The following is a 22917-nucleotide window of genomic DNA, read 5'->3' on the forward strand; positions in this document are numbered from 1 at the left end:
GTTCTCCAAGCTTTAGTATACCCATCTATAAAGTGGGAATAATAGTAGTAGTTCTCTCATTGGGAGGATTAAATACAATAATGCATGTAAAGTTCTTCACACAATACCTGGCACATCATAATACTCAACAAATGTTATTTTAACATGTATTACATTATGTTACACAATTTATTATTTAATCCTGTTGCTTTCATTGAGACAATAAGGCTCAGTGCTTTTTATTATATTTTATCTATTTTACAAATTATACAGTAAAGCAGACTTTTTTCTTTTGGTGCACAGTTCTGTGGATTTGTAACACATGTATAGATTCCTGAAATTGACACCACAATAAGAATACAGAAAATTTCCATATCCACTAAATTCTCTCATACTATCCCCTTACAATCATGCCTTTCCCCACACCTAACCCCTGGCAACCAGTGGTCTGTACTCTGTCACTATAGTTTTGCCTTTTTGAGATGTCATATAAGTGTAATTACATATTATGTAACCTTTGATCCTAGCTTCTTTTCCTCAACATAATGCCTTTGAGATTTATCTAAGTTGTTATCAATAATATTTAATTGTTATTAATGTTTTCTTTATGTATGAAAACATTATCAATTATATGGTTATTTATTTCTTAATCCATCTGATAATCTCTCAAGACACACTTGTATTAATTAGTAAAGCAGGCAGTTTCATGTGGTATAGCATTTACCAAATTGTATCCCTTTAATTACTAATGTATTCATGGAGAAAAAGGAATCTGTAATCAAATAAATTTGAGAAATATGAAGAGTTCTGGGTTATTTAAACAAACTGGATTCTTTACTATACAATTTTTCAGAATATTTAATATATGGCATGAATTATAAAATTTCAGAAGGGAGATATATATACTTTGCAAGTGTTTGTCAAACTATTTATCTGCTTATTTATTTTTGTAGAACACCTATTAAGGTGTATTCCACAGTTTGAGAACTATTAGACTAGAAATGAAAAACACTCACTAGCTGCTTGACCCTGAACAAGTTATTTAACCTGTATTAAGCCCAGACTCCTTATCTATGAAATTGAGCTAATAGTACTTTTCTCATCAGGATTGAGGATTACAAGATTGTGAGGATTACGTAAAACTTACTTTATATATACACAGCACAATATATGCCACATGGTAAACATTCAGTAAATTGTAGCTATTTATTACTTCAGGCAGTATAGACCACAATTTAGGAGAATAGGCTTTGAAGGCTGATAGATCTCAGTTTTCTTTTGGGTTTTTCTGCTTAATTGTTATTTAACCTCATTAATAAAATGAGAACAATACTTCTGAGGCTTTAATGTGATAATTAAATATCTAATGCAATTATCCATGAGTGGTTTCCTGAGTATTTTCTTGAGGAAATAGCTTTTTATTCAATCATTCAGTAATTTACAGAAAAGTGAATGTATATCAACAATTACTTCAGATGCATGGTTTTGTGATGCAGAGTCATAATAAGAGCAGAAAAGATTGTGCCTCCTTTGAATACTAGAAAAGACATTTTCCAATGTACTTACAAATAAGGGAGAGTAAATTGCTTCTTATCCTATGTTTAGATTAGTACTAGGAGATGAGAGTAAATTCACCCATTTTTTACATGGGCAAAATAGATATTTATGCCCTTTATTAATATTTGGAGCAGATCATTAAGCTCAATATTTATGAAAAGATATTATGCTCTCCAAGTCATGAACTTTGTTGCAAAACAAAGCAGCAGAGGTGCAAAAACCCACACTCATTTCATTAAAAATGATTTTTAAATCTGGAGATGTATTCTAAATAATCTAAGTACTATGTATTTCATAGAAAAAACAAACTTGCTTCTTAATACCACCATTAGTAGGTTGGTGCTAATTAATATGTCTAATTACTGGGGCAAAACTAACTCAAGTCAATTGATGCAAGACTCAAGGAAAATAAATTAGAGCATTTTCCCTTTTTTTAGCTTACAACACAAATATTTATATGAAAATATTAAGACAGAACTTTAATTAAAAAGTAGTGAAGGCATTTTATATGTAGGTTTTGATGGAAACTTTTTAAAAGGGCTTTTTGTTGTTATTACATAGCCAGCATAAGATTAGCAAATGTCCCTTTGATAATGTTTGGTATTATGTACGATACAAAATGGAAAAGAAAGGGAAATTTTATGGAGTGAGTTCTAGAAACAAGTAGATTCTTCAGTTTAGTAGATGGATAGAAGTGAATTATTTAGAGAAACATGTTCTCAAGGAATTTGGTACAATAAAAGTGTCTAGTTCCTTTAAAAAAATTTTGGAGAATATTTTCAGTTTGGTCTTACTGAAAAATACTTCATATCAACACACATTTTCTTTTATATACATATACTAGAGATACAGATATTTGAGATGGAAAATGAAAACTTTTGAAGATATTTCATAACTTTCTGACAGCTATGATATTTTATGGTCATTTCAGCCCCACTCTATTATCTAACTGTAACTTGCAGTTAACAGAAATGAAAAAATTTGTTCGAAGTTAGTTTTACAAGCTAAATAGAACTGGCTGACCCTAGGTAAAGTTGAGAAGAAGGTCACATTTACTTTTGGTGAATCATTTTCCCATTACATATTAGTTTTCTCCATCTGTTTGTCATAACCCTTTCCCACAGAAACTCTATTATGTAGACTTTTCATGTTACCTTCTACCATTCTGGGCTTGCCACTGTCACATTTCATTTCATGTTGAAATTTGCATCTATTTCTTAGTGATTTGGGGTCCCACATGCCTTCTGGTTAATATGATAAAGTAACATAGCCTAATATTCTAATAGTAGTAATTTAGAGTTTGGTAACCAACTAATATATGTGAAGATGTTCTGTTGAGTCAGTCAGCATCTTCCCCTCTCACCAACCTCACTGCCTTTGCCCCATCTCACCTCAACATCTTTAGATTGATTCATTAGTAATTTTAATGGTGAGAATATATATCCAGAAAAAAGGAAATGGTAGAATAGTAAATTGTTGGGTGAGATATTTGGGGCCAGGAAAGGCTTTTACTCTCTGTCAAATTATTGTATATAATCCCTATTAAGCCCCTTCCTTTTTGCCTGTGAGATTGTGTCATCTTAAAGAACTCAGTCTCATTAACTTGTTTTCCTCTGTAGTGAACCATTCATAATATTTTCTGGTGGACTGTCCTATGACAAAGCTTGCAGAAGACCAAGTTTAACCATCATGCATGGAAAAGCAATTACAGTGCTTGAAATGGATCATCCTATTGTTGAATTTCTAACTTTATGTGAAACACCCTATCCAAATGGTAAGTAACTAAAATGAAACTATTAATGTTGAAAAATCATTTTTGAAATGATAAGTTCCTAACAAAATTAAGCTTAAATATTTTTAGTTTTAGCAGCTGATATCGACTGTGATACAACACTGTGAGCTACAGGTGCTGGAGCAGGTTCTGCAGCTGTACCTACTTGAGAAAATGGAAGTAAGACAGATGTAGTGCAACAGTGCTGGAGTTTCAGGTTCTAATATCAGGTAAGTGCTTTAAACTTTGATAAGGATGGTGGAAGCTGAGCTGGGAGGGTCTGCTCAGGGTCCGGGGTGAAATCACTTGGAGAAACTGAGGTCTCCTAATAGCCTTTCCTAGGCCAGCTCCACCCATCCCAATCCTGTGCCAATCAAAGTTAAAGCACTTACCTGATATCAGTGATCTGTAACTCTGGTGGTGCTGCATCTGTTTCACATCTGGCTTTGCTTCAGATGCAACTGTAGCACCTGTGATTACTCTAGGATTGCTGATGTATGGTTAGTGATTTATTCCAATTTTGAAAATAATTAGAAGAGCCTTTGGGAGGAGAGGTGCTTATGTATTTTTATTATCCCAAATATAAAGACTTCGTAAACATAAAAAACCAGTCTAAACTTATATGCAAACTGTATAATGGAATCTAATGATGAAATATTTTAATAATGAAATCTAAAAATTGAGAAGGGTGAAATATAAAAAGGGAAATATGAGTTTATGATTACAAAAGATAGTATGTATATATATATTACCACATTTTCAAGAGGGAACATAGATGTAGGGAAAGGAACACTGTACTTGGAGACAGAGTATTTGGGCTTATGATTTAGCTCTGTCACTTACTAGCTATGTGACCTTGGACAAGTCACTTCATATTTACAAGTTTGATTAATCATTTGAAGAAAGAATATAATATTGATACCACATGATTACTGGAAGGCCAAAGGGAATATACCTTATAAACTATGAAGATAAATAGCTATTAGTTTTATTATAAATGTATTAATTGTTTTAAATTATTGAGTTTCATACTTAAAAACTGAAATAAAGTGATATAAAATAACAATCAATGTGGCACTTTATTCCCAGAGTTGCCAGGGGCAGACAAATTACTTGTGTTGTAAATTCACCAACAAATATTTACTGGATGCTTCTATGGCCTCAGTATGACAAGAACTTGTTGAGAATACGGATGAAGTATGAAACTGATCTCTGATGTCAAATCAGAAAATCTGGCCACATAAGGAAGATAATTATGACTTAAGTTTAAAAAATATAATGGCTTAATTAAGCGCTGAGTTATACGAATCAGTTTAAATAATGTACCAATTTATAGGCTAGTCAGGTAGTCGATGACTGAAATATTCATGCAAAGCTTCATGGAAAAAGTAGGATTTAGATAGGGCTTGAAGAATGACTTGGGCCTTGAAAATAATATTGAGTAAAGGTTTTAGAAATTGTGAGGTTTTGCTAGAGTGAGATCAATTCAGAGAAAAATTTGAAAGCCTTTTGTAGGTATTTGGAAATAGGGAACTACAGAGGAATTTTGAGGAAATATTAAGTGAAAGAACGCAATGTTTTACTGTGTGGGTTTGAAGAGAGAGACCCTGAAATCTAAAACTTCAGATTCCAACTGGGAGGCTTTTGTGGTAATGTACATTAAAATGGTCAAGATCTGAAACAGAGTGCTGCTTGTAGGAATGGAAGATGAAAACCCATTGAATTGGGTCAACAACTGGATTAGGGAGTGATATGAGAGATGAGTCAAAGACAACATTTTAGGAATAGTGGTTTCATATGCAGCAATAACAGTTCTTGGAAAGAGAGAAAAATAAGTTTGAGTCAGTAGAGTTGTTTAGAGAGCAGAAAAAGAGAGGGAAAAGGTCTTTAATATTTATTTTTGAGTCATCAGAATATAGATGCTCTTTGGAGTTGTGAGAATGAATGATAAAAGAACAAGGAAAGAAAGAAAGAACAGAGGACCAAAAGCTGAGCTTAGGAAAATGCCTTCTACTAAAGAGCCTCAAGAAAAAAGGTGTGCATACCAGTAATAGAAACTGAAAATGTGTGGTTGCCAAGATCAAACACTATAGGTATATGTGTATATACATTCGTGCACATCAGCAGAGATGTTAGGACAGTTTCTAATAATGTTAAACAAATTATAAATGTACTGTAACCAAGCCTAATCACTTCCAAGCCACATATATTACTTTGCTTTTCAGAGAAGTGGTAGTGAGGATGGAACTTTTTACTTACTAGGAGCTGGGAGAAATAGTTTAACTTTACTCAGTAAAATATAAGTGTATTTTATTAACTATTTCTGATTAAAACAATAGTACATGAAAATGCCAGAAAAGAACCCTACAATACACAACAGTATATAGTGAAAACTTTCTCACTGCCCTTCCAGGGGCAACCACTATTACTAAGTTTCTTATGTATTCTCCCCCAAATAATGTATGCATATATGCATTATCTTTTTTATACAAATGACAGCATACTCTATATGTTGTTCTGTATCACACTTTTTTCACTTAACAGTATACAGTATTTTGATTATGATTCCATATTAGTAAATATGGAACTTTAATCTCCTTTATAGCCACATAATGATAAGTGTTATGCATATGTTAAACAAAATACACTTATTAACAGTTTTTAATATTGCTGAATCATTTGTGACATCTGACAATTCAGCCTATTTCTCAAAGAACACAAACGCCTAATCCTCTTATCTCAGGGGGCATTGCCCAGAGTAACTAACCAACTATACTCCGAATTTGTCAGTTTTGCATCTATATTTAATTGTATCTGGTCTTCTACAAGTGTCATAAATAATGCATTTCTCTTCAGAGAAGTAGTATTTATGATAGAGCTTTTCCATCTTGTTGGGGGCTAGGGTTAAAAGGCTGAGCCTGCTCAAAAACAACCAATCCAATAAAAAAAGTAATACAGTTGGCATCTATTGAGTACTTACTATAAGCCAGCCTTTGCATCAAACATCTTTATATACATCTAATCTTTATTAACAGTCTAAGGTAGTATTATTTTGCCATTTCAATGGGTAGAGAAATTGAAAATCAAAGAAGTTAACTAATTTGCCTAGGATCAAACTGTTAATAAATAATAGACACAAATTGAACCTAACACTGACTCCAAAAGAAATCTTTTTATTCAGTGGTTACCACAGCACACCAAGTACTTCTACAAACGTGAAACTTTTGCTACCAGTTTTTATTATTTGAAAAGAAACAATAATCTAAAACAGGTGTAATTACCTAAAATAAAAATTTATTTAAGACTTTTGCTCATTCATGCCAATGTCTCAGCTGTTTTATTTTTGTAGCCATTGCTTCCCAACCAGTGATTTTCCTAGAGAGGGATGAGAAGACAAAGAGGAAACTAGTAGTATTCTTCAAACTGAAAAACAAACAAAAAAATCCCCAAACCCCGAAACGTTTTGAAATAATGTTGAAAACTTAAAACAGCTCTAAGAGATAAGGGAGAAGAGGGGAAATGCCTCAGTTTGAAAAAGTTTGAGTAGCAAATAGTTTGAGGACTGTATACTGTTGTATAAATATGCACCCAAACAAGGTCAGGCTCCTCAGTTTTTGTTTTTTTGTGTTTTTTTGATTCTAGTTTTTCTCTCATAGCTTGTGACTTAAAAAATAAATATGAATAGGTTCTGTAGCTTCTCAGGACTGGAAGGACTGTGAAGGCCATCTATTTTAATTTACCATTCAAGACTTGAATACTCTTGAATACAAAATTCCTGCCAAGTGATTGTTGAGTTTAGGATTAAATACCTCTTAAACTAGCCAGTAGAAACTGCTGGTATAATGAAAACAGCATGCATTAAAGTTTCAGGTCTATAACTTACTAGTTTTGTAACCTTGTGCCAATCTCATAACCTCTTTGGACTCCAGTTCTCTTTATGAAATGAAAAAATGATGATACATGCTCTAGCTACTGAGAATCAAATACCATGTATGTAAAATATTTTTGTAAATACGTTTTTCCTTAAATTGAGCTAACACTGTAACTGTGGCTTTCCTTTATTAGTCCTTTATTACAGATGGAAAGCAATGTCTTCCTTGACCACTATAACTAAATTAGTGTTCCCCCACCAACCAGAAGTCATTTCTTATACTATTACCCTTGTTATTTTTTTCATAGTTCATTTTACTTTCTGAATTAATCTTATTTGTTTACTTGTTCATTGTTTGTATGTACCCCTAGATTGTAAACTTTATTAGAACAAAGACCTTGTCATTCTTATTCCCCATATATCCTTTGTTCTTAAGACAGTTTCTGAAACATCTTGAAGGAAGGAAGAGAGGATGGAGAAAGGGAGAAAGGAAGGGTTGAATTTTAAGAACTTGAAAATCCTAGGCTATCCTCAGACTCTGATTTTTTGAGATATATACTCCTGGGCACATAGTAGGAAGTCTAAGTACCTGTTAAATCACATTGAATTGAAAGTAATTTTTTTAGTATAAGGAGTGTTGCTCTCATAGGGAGGTGAATATGTATCACAACTGAGAGAAGCAGAACTGTTTCCTTAGTATATCTCCTGTAGGCATGAAATCAGATCTGAAATGGAAGGTTATGGAAGACTAAGATAAATGTGAGATGGAGATGACAGACTCACTGTCTTCAAGTAATCTACTACTATCATGATTATTGAGATAATATTTAACTCTATGCTATGCAACTTCTCATTTTTTCCTTGTTTCCTATAATGGTCTTAAACATTGTTTGAGAAACACAACATATATATATATATTTTTTTTGAGTCCCACGTTTTTCTTTTTCTCTTTTTTTTTTTAAACATCTTTATTAGGAGTATAATTGCTTTACAATGGACAACATATATTTTTAAAAAGTGCTCTTTGTTACTTCTTATTTTAGCTCATACTTTGGTCTTCTCAAATCATTTAAATAACATTTATACAGGAGATAAAGGAAATACAAGTTTGGTGATTTTATAAAATGTTAAATATGAAAACTTTTCCATTTTTCTTTTCTACTTGTAGAATTTCAAGAACCCTATGCTGTTGCTGTACTTCTGGAGAAAGATCTCATTGTAGTTGATCTGACACAAAGCAAGTAAGTTGTCCATGTACGGATTAACACTATTTTAGACTCTATTTATTGCAATTAAAATATAGGAGGACATTATAGATAATCGGCATTAGAATTCTTTAGATGGTAAATATTCTTTATGTGTAATATTGTTTTGCTAGAATTACAAAAATGTAATTTGGTTCAATAATGAAAACTAAACCAGGAGAGTTTAGGGGACACTGAGAATATTGTAAGATATTTTAAAGGCAACACCTAATGTTTAAAAAGATGCCTTTGGGGACTCCAAACACATAAAATGGATCACATTTCTGCTATTTCCCTAAGCAAAAAACAATTGTTACAAAAATTATATAATGTACTGTTTGTCCATCTGCTCTATTGACTAAAGGAAAATGGCACATGATAAAAGTATTATTGAACTACTGTGGCAGACAATACAGAAGATCAGGATCTCGAGGCAAGAGATGATAGATGCCTTCTTTTACTTTCTTTTCTTTTTCATTATGTTGTGGGCAGTAGAAACAAATATAAAATATTGCTGTTAGAGTGGTGCTTTCCACTACTTTACATGGACAGTAAAAGTAGACTTGAAACTGATGAACACTGTCTTCCTGCTACATATTTTCATTATCAATGATGATAGGCATGAAGCTCATTTTCCCTCATTCTTTGTTCTAGACTCACTGATCCTTTTTTAGCCTGTTATATTTGCAGAGCTTTTGTACATTCTCTCTTCTCTGCATGGAATAATCTTCCATTCCTTTTTCTCCTTACTAACATCTATAAGAATCTCAACTCAGATATCGTTTTCTCATTAAAGAAAATCTTTCATTATCTGTATAATTTGGTCAAATATCCTATTAAGGGCTGTCTTAGATCCATGTTCCTGTCCTTCATAGCTTTGACACAGATGAAATTTTCCATTTGTTATTTTTTTAAGATTGTCTCCCTACTAGACTGTAGGCCTCATGAAGGACAGGTTTTGTCTCCACATGAAGTAGGTTCTTAATAAATTTTTGTTGGATGAAGTACAGTCTGAGTTTTACTCTCAGTGTAGTTTGTGAATGTAAGAGCCAAAGTTCTTCTTTGTGATAATTTGCATCACATAGTATTTCAATATTTTGAAAGGGAATAGGGTTGGTCCATAATATCACCATAACTGAATTCTGCCTAGCTGCTCTATTTATCAGCATAAAACCTGATTAAGTTTTGTGTACGAGTGTGGATTTATGCCTCTTTCTCCAAGTTCTAATATAGGTTTTATTAAAATATACTTTTCTGATCTCACTGGTAGTCACCTCTTCCTTCTGTGTCATATTTGTTGGTTCCTCATACCTTGTCTAATTGTCTAACATCCTCCAAGGCCCACTATACTTTGTCTTTAATACTCACATTCTTTAGCATATACATTTATTCTTTTAAAAACTTTTTTATTGTGGTAAAATACATATAACATAAAAGTTACTATTTTTATACATTAATTCTTATGCTTTTCATTACCTTATATAAGTATGTGAATTGACGTTTCGTTTGCACGTTTTTATCTAATATTTTGCCTTCTTCAGCACCATGTTTTAAAATCTATGTGACATTCCTATTTTGTTGTCTATTACAAGAAGTTTAATGTGGAAAAACTGAACATGTTCTCTTTCCCTCCAAATAGTTACTTTTAGCCATGTTTAATGTTAACAAATTGCAGCTTTGTACTCATTTTTCAAATTAGTTTATTCCTTCCTTCCTTCTTTTCCAGTTAATCCTCTACATGAAAGCAAGCATTAGGGCTTAAAAATTTTTCCTCTTCTTGGATTTACATCTTTGTTTACATTTCTACAACAACCAGTTCACACTTTCACACGTAAATTTTTGTAATACATTTTTAGTTATTTCTTTCTTAAATGTCATTTTTCTACTCTTTGCCAATATAATAAAGTTATTTTCCCCAAACATTTCCATGATATTGTTCACCTTCTCAGGAGTCTATCATTGTAATCTCTTGCTATTATCAAATCCCAAATTGTAGATCTGATCTTTAAGGTGATCCACTTATTTTACTTCTAATTCTTCAATATCAGAAATATTGATAATTTCTGCTCTGAAACAGGGAACCTCTGATCCATTCAGTTTAAACTACTTGCCATTTATTAAACACAACTTTCTCCTTTCCATGTGATTTTGCATATACTACTATTCTTATCTGGGAAACCATTAAGATTGGAGGGAAGAGAACCACTGTCAACACACACATAGACACACACACACACACACACACACACCAAACTCTTTCTGGTGTTTGAACTAAGTTTCTGATTAAGTTCCTATAATGTGGGGAAAATTATTTTTAATAGTCCTCCCCACCCCCCGAAAGCACGCTGTATCAGAAGTAACATGATCACACAGACTGAGAACGGATGCAGCATAGAATAATACTCCATTCCATCTACTACAGTACCTGGTACATCTGGTACATGAGAAGGGTACAATATATTGTGGTTCTAAGAATTCTTAATTTGGTTCTTACTGATACCCCTTTTTAAAATGATATATGGCTTGAGGATATGAAATTTACTACAGCCATAGGTCTGCATTTCCACTGTTTTCTAGTTTACATAGGAAACAATCTTAAACATGTGTAATCACACACATACCTACATTGCACACACAACTTTCAGTTACTCCCTATAAAAATACAAAACCAAAATACTTGCCTATGTATTATGTCCCTTGGAGAGCATGTAAAATTTTCTAAGATATTTTAATACTTGTATTATATAAATATATAGATAAAATTGTATGTAGATAAAGTACTTAGTTGATAATGTTTTAATAAACTGACTGATAAGTCAACTTGCTACATATTTTCAATTTAACATAATTTAGTCTATCCATTTTAGAAAGCGATATCACTGTGCAATTTTGAAATTACTGGAAAGAAAATGAGTTTATTCAAGTAAAATTCTACTAGTATTCATATTACATTTTATAGATATATATTTTTAAAAGAGAATTCTTGTTCAGGTGATCATTGTTTTATGATGCTTAAAAAACAATTATGTGAAATATATTCAATATAATCAATATTTAGAAGGGTTTAGGGTTTGTTTTATGAAAGTTGTTTCATTTTTATATCAGTGCAAAATGACACTAATATATTATCTTTATCTATTAGCTTTCCTATCTTTGAAAATCCATATCCCATGGACATTCATGAATCACCAGTTACGTGCACAGCATACTTTGCTGATTGCCCACCAGATTTGATTCTAGTGCTCTACTCTATAGGAGTCAAGCATAAAAAACAAGGATACAGTAATAAGGTAAAAGCAACAATTAGAAATTTTCTTGTATTCATATCCATATCATATGATCATACTTTTTTCTGTTATTTTCTGACTTTCCATAGAAGAAGACTTGAACTAAATTCTTTTCAAGTCATAAGCTGGCGCCTATAAAAGACAATTTCTGAAATTCAAATTTCCTAAATGCTACATAGCTTTAAGTGTACGAGAATATAAATTTCTTATATAAAAAGTATGCAATTATCTACTAAGATATACTTACCTATCATATATGTTTATATACTAAATATATGTTTAAACTAACATATGCTTGAATCATAAGATGTTACCTTTGATTATTTTAGGTGAAGGATTACGTTTTAAGAAATTCAGGAGTCAACTCTCTCTAGTTATTTCTTATCAATCAATGGTTAATAAGACATAATTGTCAAAGACTTTCATTAAATAACTTTCTAGAATTCCATTTTGTTATATTTAACTACAGGATTCAAATACTTACAATTATAAAAGACCCCCCCTATTATGATTTCTGTTATTTGAACAGGACTGTTGAGATGGACAACTCCAGGGGGCACAATTTACATAGTATTTTGTGTTAAATGGCACCACCACAGTTTTGAGGTACATAGACTACATGGAAAATGTAGCAACACCACATTTGTATGATTAAAGATACTTCTTTGCATTTTTAATATGAATGGTAATATTTGTTAAAATCTATATTTTTAAAGGATATGAAATTTTGCATTTGGAATTGTTTGTTCAATGAAGGAGTTAAAAAATAGGTACACATTTCATTCTTCATTACTTAACAGCTATTTAGTTTTAAGTGAAACTTTTACTGTTATTTTAAAATATTTTTATTTTAAATTTCTAAGTTATTTAAATTAAAAAAATAAAACTTATAAATTCTTCCCACATAATCTGTTTAGGAGTGGCCAATCAGTGGAGGAGCTTGGAACCTTGGCACACAGACATATCCGGAAATTATTATTACTGGGTAAGTGGGGTGTGATTTATGAGTTTATCAATTTATCATCAAAAAGATTTCATTGAATTTTCACACTTTCCCATAATTGTGCTGTAGGAATGCTGACAGTTTAAATTAAAATATAAGACACAGCTTCTATCCAAAGATTATAACCTTTATAGAAGATAAAATCAAATCATTGAAAACATAGACATATAACAAAAATAAGTAAGTATAGATTATAAGACCAGAAGAAAGTCAGAGATAGAAAAATCATGAGAGATTAGTCAAAGAAGAATTTCTGTAGAAATCATAGATTATTAGCCTTAGACAGGCCCTTACCAATATCCCTTGATTCCATCTAAATCCAGGAATCAGTGCTCTGTATCTCCATCAAGTGGCTATTTAAAGTATACTTCAAAACTTATAGCACCGGAAATGTTGTTACTTCCTATAGCAACCCACTTCATGCTCTAATATTAGGAATGAAAATGGAAACATAGCAACAGATAAAGATAAGACTTAAAAGATCATAAGGAGTTCTGCTTATGAGGTATGGAATAGATGTACTTTTCCCTATTCTTCCCACTAAGTACAATTAAAACCCCTGGATATTATTATAATATGCCTGGAAAAGATGGAGAGAAGTCAGACTGGATAGGTCCCCAAAGACTCAAGGAATGACATGGAAGTGAGTTTCCTGGCTTTTCTTTTTGCCTCATATATCCCAGAATTGGAGCTGAAGAAGCTGGCAACCTGGAGCTGCAGGCACAAACCTAAAAAGCCCAACGAAAGCTAGCTCTCTCTAGCCAAAAGGTGAGGAAAGGAGAAGCTTATAAAGACAGTAAACTTTTAGAAAATAATCTTTCTATTATAGCTAACCAACACAGAAAAAAACTATGACTCCACCCCTACCCACTTCATCAAAGGTTGAGTGGAGAGTGTGGACTTTCACCCTCATCAGGCCATAATAAGGTGCCTTAACTTGCCCATGAAGGGGGTGTCAGTTTCTGACACTGAGCTAAGGCTGAGTAGGGTGCTGGGACTTTTAACCCTGCTGAATGGTAGTGAAACACATTACCTGTGGTGACAGAGATAATGTGGGGAGAGAATTCCCAGCACTGCCCAGCAGTAATGAGGAGCCATATACCCTCCCCTTTTTTGTCAATGGAAGTCCAGTGAGGAAGGAGGAAAAAACAGAGCTTAAAAAGTTCATAAGGAAATAATGGTTGAAAACTTCCCAAATTTGGCAAAAGACATGAACCTAGAGATTGCAGAAGGTGAGCGAACCACAAGAAATTCACAGTAAGACACATCATAGTGAAACTTTTGAATACTAAACACCAAGGAAAAAAATATGAAAACAGCAAAAGAGAAATCACACCTCACCAACAGGGCAAAACCAATTTGAATGATGGCATATTTCCATTAGAAACCATGGAGGCCAGAGGAAACCTGAATCTTTTTCAAGTGCTGAAAGAAAAGAACTGGCAACCTAGAATAATATACCCAGCAAAAATATCTTCCAGGAATTAATTAGAATTTAACACATTCTAAGATGAGGGAAACTAAGACTATGTCAACATCAGACTACTCTGAAAGAATGGCTAAAGGAAATTCTGTAAACAGAAAGCAAATGATAAAAGAAGGAACCTTGGAATATGAGGAAGGAAGGAAGAACACAGTAAGCAAAAATATGGGTTAATACAATAGGCTTGCTTTCTCTTGAGTTAAAATTATATTTGATGGTTGAAGAAAATATTATGGTTACATTGTTTGATGTGGTTCTCCATATGTATAGAGGAAATATTTAAGGTAATTATAAATGGGTGAGGGTAAACTGGTATAAAGAAAGGTAAGGTTTTTATACTTCCCTTAAAATGGCAGTATGATAACACCAGTAGACTGTGACAAGTTAAATGAATATTACAATGCAGTACCTAAAGCAACGCTGTAAAAAAATCTGGGCTAAGAGATACACTGAAAAACATTATTGACACATAAAAATGGATGTACTAAAATAATTCAATTAACCTACAGGAAAGCAGGGGGAATAAACAGTGACAATAAAAGAGGGAAAAATAGAAAAGAAAAAAAAAAGACGGACTTAATTAATCATGGAAGTGTTAAGGCTTAAATGTAAATGGTCTAAATACATCAATTCAAATGCATTGATTAGCGGAGTGGATTAAAAAACATAAACCAACGCTATGCCATTAACAATACACTCACTTCAAATACCACAGTATAATCAGGTTTAGAGAAGAAGGACAGAAAAATACTTTATAAAAGAATCAATGGAGGGCTTCCCTGGTGGCACAGTGGTTGAGAGTCCGCCTGCCGATGCAGGGGGACACGGGTTCGTGCACCATTCTGGGAGGATCCCACATGCCGCAGAGCGGCTGGGCCCGTGAGCCATGGCCGCTGAGCCTGCGCGTCCGGAGCCTGTGCTCTGCAACGGGAGAGGCCACGACAGTGAGAAGCCCGCGTACCGCAAAAAAAAAAAAAAAGAATCAATGGAGAGTGACATCAGCAAGATGTCAAAATAAGTAGCCCCAGACCTCGTTCTCCCACAGGCACACTGATGCAACAATATATGGTCCAAAAACCTTTATGAAAACTCTAGAAACCAATTAGGAAATCATAGTACCCCAGGGGAGCTCAAAGCCAAGAGTAGCCACACTGAAATGGGTAAAAACAGCCATTTTATTTCAACTATATCAGCTTCTTCCCCAAATTGGCACAGCTCTTGTTCAGGAGGAATCTTCTCTCATGAGAGGGAAGTAGTGGAGTAGACTGTACATCCAATGTTCCTGCTTTTCAGGGGACTTCCAAAGAGACTAGTTTTTATCTCCCCTGAGTCAGAGTACTGATGGAACCTGGATGCCTGGGGGCTGCAGAGAACAAAAGAGAGCTCAGTGGCTTACTGAAGTGCTAAGAAACTTGCAGAACTAAGACAGATAATAGAAGGAGCAAGAGATGCAAGCTCCTGAAAAAGAAACCAGCAAACCTCTCTAATTGGGAAATTACACATACAGTCCCAGAGAAGATGCATCCCCATTGAAGGTTTGAGAGACCCCAAGGATATTGAGCTTGGAGAAGGTCTTCCCCTGTATAAAGCCGTCCATAACAGGTGGCTGTTTTCCAAATGCTAAATTCACAGTAAAAAATAACAAGGGGCAGGAAGAAACAGAAAAACACAACCCAATCAAAGGAACAAGATAATTATCTATAAACTGACCCTAAACAATTTGGTATCTGTGAATTACCTGACAAGCAGTTGAAAATAACTGTCTTAAAGAAGCTCAATGCATGAAAAGAGAACACAGGTAGACAACTAAATGAAATCAGGAAAATGATGTATGAATGAAATGAAAATATCAACAAAGAGGTAGAAACTTTTAAAAAGAACCAGAAAGAAACTCTTAAAGAGAAGAATACAATAACTGAATTGAAGATTTTACTAGAAGGGATTAACAGCAGATTTAATCAGAAGAAAGAACCAGCAAACTTGAAGATAGGTAATAAGAAATCACTGAATCAGAGGAACAAAAGGAAAAAGAATGAAGAAAAGTGTCGAATGCCTAAAGGACTTATGGGAAACCATCAAACATACCAGTATAGCATTATGGAAGTCCCAGAAGACTAGAGAGAGAATGGGACAGAGAACCAATTTGAAGAAATCTTGGCTAAAAACTTCTCAAATCTGAGGAGGTAAATGGGCTTCCATATTCATTGGATATGTATCAGAATATTCTAATGAGGATGAACCCAAAGAGGTCCACACTGAGACACATTTTAATCGAATTGTCAAAGACAAAGAAACAATCTTAAAAGCAGCAACAGAAAAGCTACTCATTATCTGTATGAAAAATGTCATGAGATTATCATTGTATTTCTCAGCAGAAATATTACAGGCTAGAAGGGAGAAGGATGATATATTTAAAGTGCATAAAGAAAAAAGAAAAGCCAGCCATGGGACACTATATCTGGAAAACTGTACTTCAAAAATGAAGGAGAAATAAAGACCTTCCAAGATAAACAAAAATTGAAACCAGGGCTTCCCTGGTGGCGCAGTGGTTGAGAGTCCACCTGCCAATGCAGGGGACACGGGTTCGTGCCCCGGTCCGGGAATATCCCACATGCCATGGAGCGGCTGGGCCCGTGAGCCATGGCTGCTGAGCCTGCGTGTCCGGAGCCTGTGCTCCGCAATGGGAGAGGCCATGACAGTGACAGGCCGTGTACCGCAAAAAAAAAAAAAAAAAAAAACTGAAACCATTTATTACCACTATACCTGCCTCACAAGAATTGATAAAGGGAGTCCTTTGAGTTGAAATGGATGAACACTAGACAACAAAATGAAAGCATATGAAAATATAAAGCTCTCTGGTAAAAGTAAATACACAGACAAAAACAGTATCCTATAACACTGTAGTGGTGGTGCATGAATCACTTTAAATTCAGGTGTAGAATTTAAAAGATAAAAGCATTTTTAAAAACTATAACTATAGGAGGGAAAGCTTCGGAGCCGCAGAGGAGAGCACAGCAACAGGGGTGCGGAGGGCAAAGCGGAGAGATTCCCGCACGGAGGATCAGTGCTGACCAGCACTCACCAGCCCGAGAGGCTTGTCTGCTCACCTGCAGGGGCGGGCGGGGCTGGGAGATGAGGCTTGGGCTTCAGTCGGAGCGCAGGGAGAGGACTCGGGTTGGCAGAGTGAACACAGCCTGAAGGGGTTAGTGCACCACGGCTAGCCGGGAGGGAGTCCGAGGGAGTCCGGGGAAAAGTCTGGACCTGCCGAAGAGGCAAGAGACTCTTTCTTCCCTCTTTGTTTCCTGGTGCGCGAGGAGAGGGGATAAAGAGCGCTGCTTAAAGGAGCTCCAGAGACGGGCGCGAGCCGCAGCTAACAGCGCGGACCCCAGAGACGGGCATGAGATGCTAAGGCTGCTGGTGCCGCCACCAAGAAGCCTGTGTGCGAGCACAGGTCACTATCCACACCTCCCTTCCAGGGAGCCTGTGCAGCCCGCCATTGCCAGGGTCCCGGGATCCAGGGACAATTTCCCCAGGAGAACGAACAGCGCGCCTCAGGCTGCTGCAACGTCCCACCGGCCTCTGCCACCACAGGCTCGCCCCGCATCCGCACCCCTCCCTCCCACCGGCCTGAGTGAGCCAGAGTCCCCGAAGCAGCTGCTCCTTTAACCCCGTCCTGTCTGAACGAAGAACAGACGCCCTCCAGCGACCTACACGCAGAGGCAGGGCCAAATCCAAAGCTGAGCCCCGGGAGCTGTGCAAACAAAGAAGAGAAAGGGAAATCTCTCCCAGCAGCCTCGGATGCAGCGGATTAAAGCTCTACAATCACCTTAATGTACCCTGCATCTGTGGAGTACATGAATAGACAACGAATCATCCCAAATTGAGGAAGTGGACTTTGAGAGCAAGATTGACTATTTTTTCCCCTTTTCCTCTTTTTCTGAGTATGTATGTTTCTGTGTGAGATTTTGTCTGTATAGCTTTGCTGTCACCATTTATCCTACGGTTCTATCCGGTTTTTTTGTTTCTTCTTTTTTTTTTTTTTCTTAAAAAAAAGTTTTTCTTAATTTTTATTTTAATAACTTTAGTTATTTTATCTTACTTTATTTTATCCTCTTTCCTCTTTCTTTCTTTTCTTTCTTCCCTCCTTCCCTCCTTCCTTCCTTCCTTCCCGCCTTCCTTCCTTCCCTCCCTCCCTCCTTTCTCTTTCTTTCTTTCTTTCTTTCTTTCTTTCTTTCTTTCTTTCTTTCTCTCTCTCTTTCTCTCCTTCTTTCTCTCTTTCCTTCTAATTTTTCGTGCTTTTATTCCAAGCCATGTGGATGAAAGGCTCTTGGTGCTGCAGCCAGGAGTCAGTGCTCTGCCTTTGAGGTGGGAGAGCCAACTTCAGGACACTGGTCCACAAGAGACCACCTAGCTCCACATAATATCAAATGGTGAAAATCTCCCAGAGATCTCCATCTCAACACCAGCACCCAGCTTCACTCAATGACCAGCAAGCTACAGTGCTGGACACTGTATGCCAAACAACTAGCAGGACAGGAACACAGCCCCACCCATTAGCAGAGAGGCTGCCTAAAATCATAATAAGTCCAAAGACACCCCAAAACACACCACCAGACGTGGAATTGCCCAACAGAAAGACAAGATCCAGCCTCATCCACCAGAACACAGGCACTAGTCCCCTCCACCAGGAAGCCTACACAACCCACTGAAACAACTTTAGGCACTGGGGAAAGACACCAAAAACAACGGGAACTACAAACCTGCAGCCTGCAAAAAGGAGACCCCAAATACAGTAAGATAAGCAAAATGAGAAGACAGAAAAACACACAACAGATGAAGGAGCAGACTAAAAACCCACCAGACCTAACAAATGAAAAGGAAATAGGCAGTCTACCTGAAAAAGAATTCAGAATAATGATAGTAAAGATGACCCAAAATCTTGGAAATAGAATAGAGAAAATGCAAGAAACATTTAACGAGGACCTAGAAGAACTAAAGATGAAACAAGCAATGATGAACGACACAATAAATGAAATTAAAAATACTCTACATGGGATCGATAGCAGAAAAACTGAGGCAGAAGAACAGATAAGTGACCTGGAAGATAAAATAGTGGAAATAACTACTGCACAGCAGAATAAAGAAAAAAGAATGAAAAGAACTGAGGACAGTCTCAGAGACCTCTGGGACAATATTAAACACACCAACATTTGAATTATAGGGGATCCAGAAGAAGACAAAAAGAAAGGGACTGAGAAAATATTTGAAGAGATTATAGTTGAAAACTTCCCTAATATGGGAAAGCAAATAGTTAATCAAGTCCAGGAAGCACAGAGAGTCCCATACAGGATAAATCCGAGGAGAAACACGCCAAGCCACATATTAATCAAACTGTCAAAAATTAAATACAAAGAAAACATATTAAAAGCAACAAGGGAAAAACAACAAATAACACACAACGGAATCCCCATAAGGTTAACAGCTGATATTTCAGCAGAAACTCTGCAAGCCAGAAGGGACTGGCAGGACATATTTAAAGTGATGAAGGAGAAAAACCTACAACCAAGATTAATCTACCCAGCAAGGATCTTATTCAGATTTGATGGAGAAATTAAAACGTTTACAGACAAGCAAAAGCCGAGAGAGTTCAGCCCCACCAAACCAGCTTTACAACAAATGCTAAAGGACCTTCACTAGGCAAGAAACACAAGAGAAGGAAAAGACCTACAATAATAAACCCAAAACAGTTAAGAAAATGGGAATAGGAACACACATATCGATAATTACCTTGAGTGTAAATGGATTAAATGCTCTCACCAAAAGACACAGACTGGGGCTTCCCTGGTATCTCAGTAGTTGAGAGTCCCCCTGCCGATGCAGGGGACATGGGTTCGTTGCCCGGTCCGGGAAAATCCCACGTGGCGCAGAGTGGCTAGGCTCGTGAGCCATGGCTGCTGAGCCTGCGCATCCGGAGCCTGTGCTCCGCTACCGCAAAAAAAAAAAAAAAAAAAAAAAAAAAGACACAGACGGGCTGAATGGATACAGAAACAAGACCCATTTATATGCTGTCTATAAGAGACCCACTTCAGACCTAGAGACACAAACAGACTGAAAGTGAGGGGATGGAAAAAGATATTCCATGCAAATGGAAACCAAAAGAAAGCTGGAGTAGCAATTCTCATATCAGACAAAATAGAGTTTAAAATAAAGACTATTAGAAGAGACAAAGAAGGACGCTACATAATGATCAATCCAAGAAGAAGATATAACAACTGTAAATATTTATGCACCCAATATAGGAGCACCTCAATACATAAGGCAAACACTAACAGCCATAAAAGGAGAAATCGACAGTAACACATTCATAGTAGGAGACTTTAACACCCCACTTTCACCAATGGACAGATCATCCAAAATGAAAATAAATAAGGAAACACAAGCTTTAAATGATACATTAAACAAGATGGACTTAATGGATATTTATAGGACATTTGATCCAAAAACAACAGAATACACATTTTTCTCAAGTGCTCATGGAACATTCTCCAGGATAGATCATATCTTGCGTCACAAATGAAGCCTTGGTAAATTTAAGAAAATTGAAATTGTATCAAGTATCTTTTCTGACCACAACGCTATGAGACTAGATATCAATTACAGGAAAAGATCTGTAAAAAATACAAACACATGGAGGCTAAACTATACACTACTTAATAACGAAGTGATCACTGATGAAATCAAAGAGGAAATCAAAAAATACCTAGAAGCAAATGACAATGGAGGCACGACGACACAAAACCTATGGGATGCAGCAAAAGCAGTTCTAAGAGGGTAGTTTATAGCTATACAATCCTACCTTAAGAAACAGGAAACATCTCAAATAAACAACCTAACCTTGCACCTAAAGCAATTAGAGAAAGAAGAACAAACAAAACCCAAAATTAGCAGAAGGAAGGAAATCATAAAGATCAGATCAGAAATAAATGAAAAAGAAATGAAGGAAACAATAGCAAAGGTCAATAAAACTAAAAGCTGGTTCTTTGAGAAGATAAACAAAATTGATAAACCATTAGCCAGACTCATCAAGAAAAAAAGGGAGAAGACTCAAATCAATAGAAATAGAAATGAAAAAGGAGAAGGAACAACTGACACTGCAGAAATACAAAGGATCATGAGAGATTACAACAAGCAACTCTTTGCCAGTAAAATGGACAACCTGGAAGAAATGGACACATTCTTAGAAATGCACAACCTGCCAAGACTGAATCAGGAAGAAATAGAAAGTATGAACAGGCCAATCACAAGCACAGAAATTGAAACTGTGATTAAAAATCTTCCAACAAACAAAAGCCCAGGACCAGATGGCTTCACAGGCGAATTCTATCAAACATTTAAAGAAGAGCTAACACCTATCCTTCTCAAACTCCTCCAAAATGTAGCAGAGGGAGGAACACTCCCAAACTCATTCTACGAGGCCACCATCACTCTGATACCAAAACCAGACAAGGATGTCACAAAGAAAGAAAACTACAGGCCAATATCACTGATGAACATAGATTCAAAAATCCTCAACAAAATACTAGCAAACAGAATCCAAAAGCACATTAAAAGGATCATACACCATGATCAAGTGGGGTTTATTCCAGGAATGCAAGGATTCTTCAGTATATGCAAATCAATCAACGTGATGCACCATATTAACAAATTGAAGGAGAAAAAACATATGATCATCTCAATAGATGCAGAGAAAGCTTTTGACAAAAATAAACACCTATTTATGATTAAAACCCTGCAGAAAGTAGGCATAGAGGGATTTTTCCTCAACATAATAAAGCCATATATGACTAACCCACAGCCAACATCATCTTCAATGGTGAAAAACTGAATGCATTTCCACTAAGATCAGGAACAAGACAAGGGTGTCAACTCTCAACACTCTTATTCAACGTAGTTTTGGAAGTTTTAGCCACAGCAGTCAGAGAAGAAAAGGAAATAAAAGGAATCCAAATCAGAAAAGAAGTAAAGCTGTCAGTGTTTGCAGATGGCATGATACTATACATAGAGACTGCTAAAGATGCTACTAGAAAGCTCCTAGAGCTAATCAATGAATTTGGTAAAGTAGCAGGATACAAAATTAAGGCACAGAAATCTCTGGCATTCCTATACACTAATGATGAAAACTCTGAAAGTGAAATCAAGAAAACACTCCCATTTACCATTGCAACAAAAAGAATAAAATATCTAGGAATAAACCTACCTAAGGAGACAAAAGACCTGTATGCAGAAAATTATAAGACACTGATGAAAGAAATTAAAGATGATACAAATAGATGGAGAGAGATACCATGTTCTTGGATTGGAAGAATCAACATTGTGAAAATGACTCTACTACCCAAAGCAATCTACAGATTCAATGCAATCCCTATCAAACTACCACTGGCATTTTTCACAGAACTAGAACAAAAAATTTCACAATTTGTATGGAAACACAAAAGACCCCGAATAGCCAAAGCAATCTTGAGAACGAAAAACGGAGCTGGAGGAATCAGGCTCCCTGACTTCAGACTATACTGCAAAGCTACAGTAATCAAGACAGTATGATACTAGCACAAAAACAGAAAAATAGATCAATGGAACAGGATAGAAAGCCCAGAGATAAAACCACACACATATGGTCACCTTATCTTTAATAAAGGAGGCAGGAATGTACAGTGGAGAAAGT

At 35.6% G+C, this 22917-nt stretch overlaps 1 protein-coding gene across 2 annotated transcripts in view; it reads left to right on the plus strand.

Annotated features, from left to right (window-relative positions):
- Nucleotides 1–22917, plus strand: part of STXBP5L (syntaxin binding protein 5 like) — a 383427-nt gene that overhangs the window by 207783 nt on the left and 152727 nt on the right. For both annotated transcript variants that reach the window (XM_029214585.1, XM_029214586.1), the window contains exons 10-13: nt 3156–3310; nt 8347–8419; nt 11565–11712; nt 12627–12694. In XM_029214585.1, the coding sequence (XP_029070418.1) occupies nt 3156–3310; nt 8347–8419; nt 11565–11712; nt 12627–12694 (444 nt within the window). The remainder of the gene's footprint in view (nt 1–3155; nt 3311–8346; nt 8420–11564; nt 11713–12626; nt 12695–22917) is intronic.

Source organism: Monodon monoceros, unplaced genomic scaffold (assembly GCF_005190385.1).
Source record: "Monodon monoceros isolate NGI ecotype Baffin Bay Population unplaced genomic scaffold, NGI_Narwhal_1 Super_Scaffold_11, whole genome shotgun sequence".
NCBI classification, from domain to species: Eukaryota; Metazoa; Chordata; class Mammalia; order Artiodactyla; family Monodontidae; genus Monodon; species Monodon monoceros.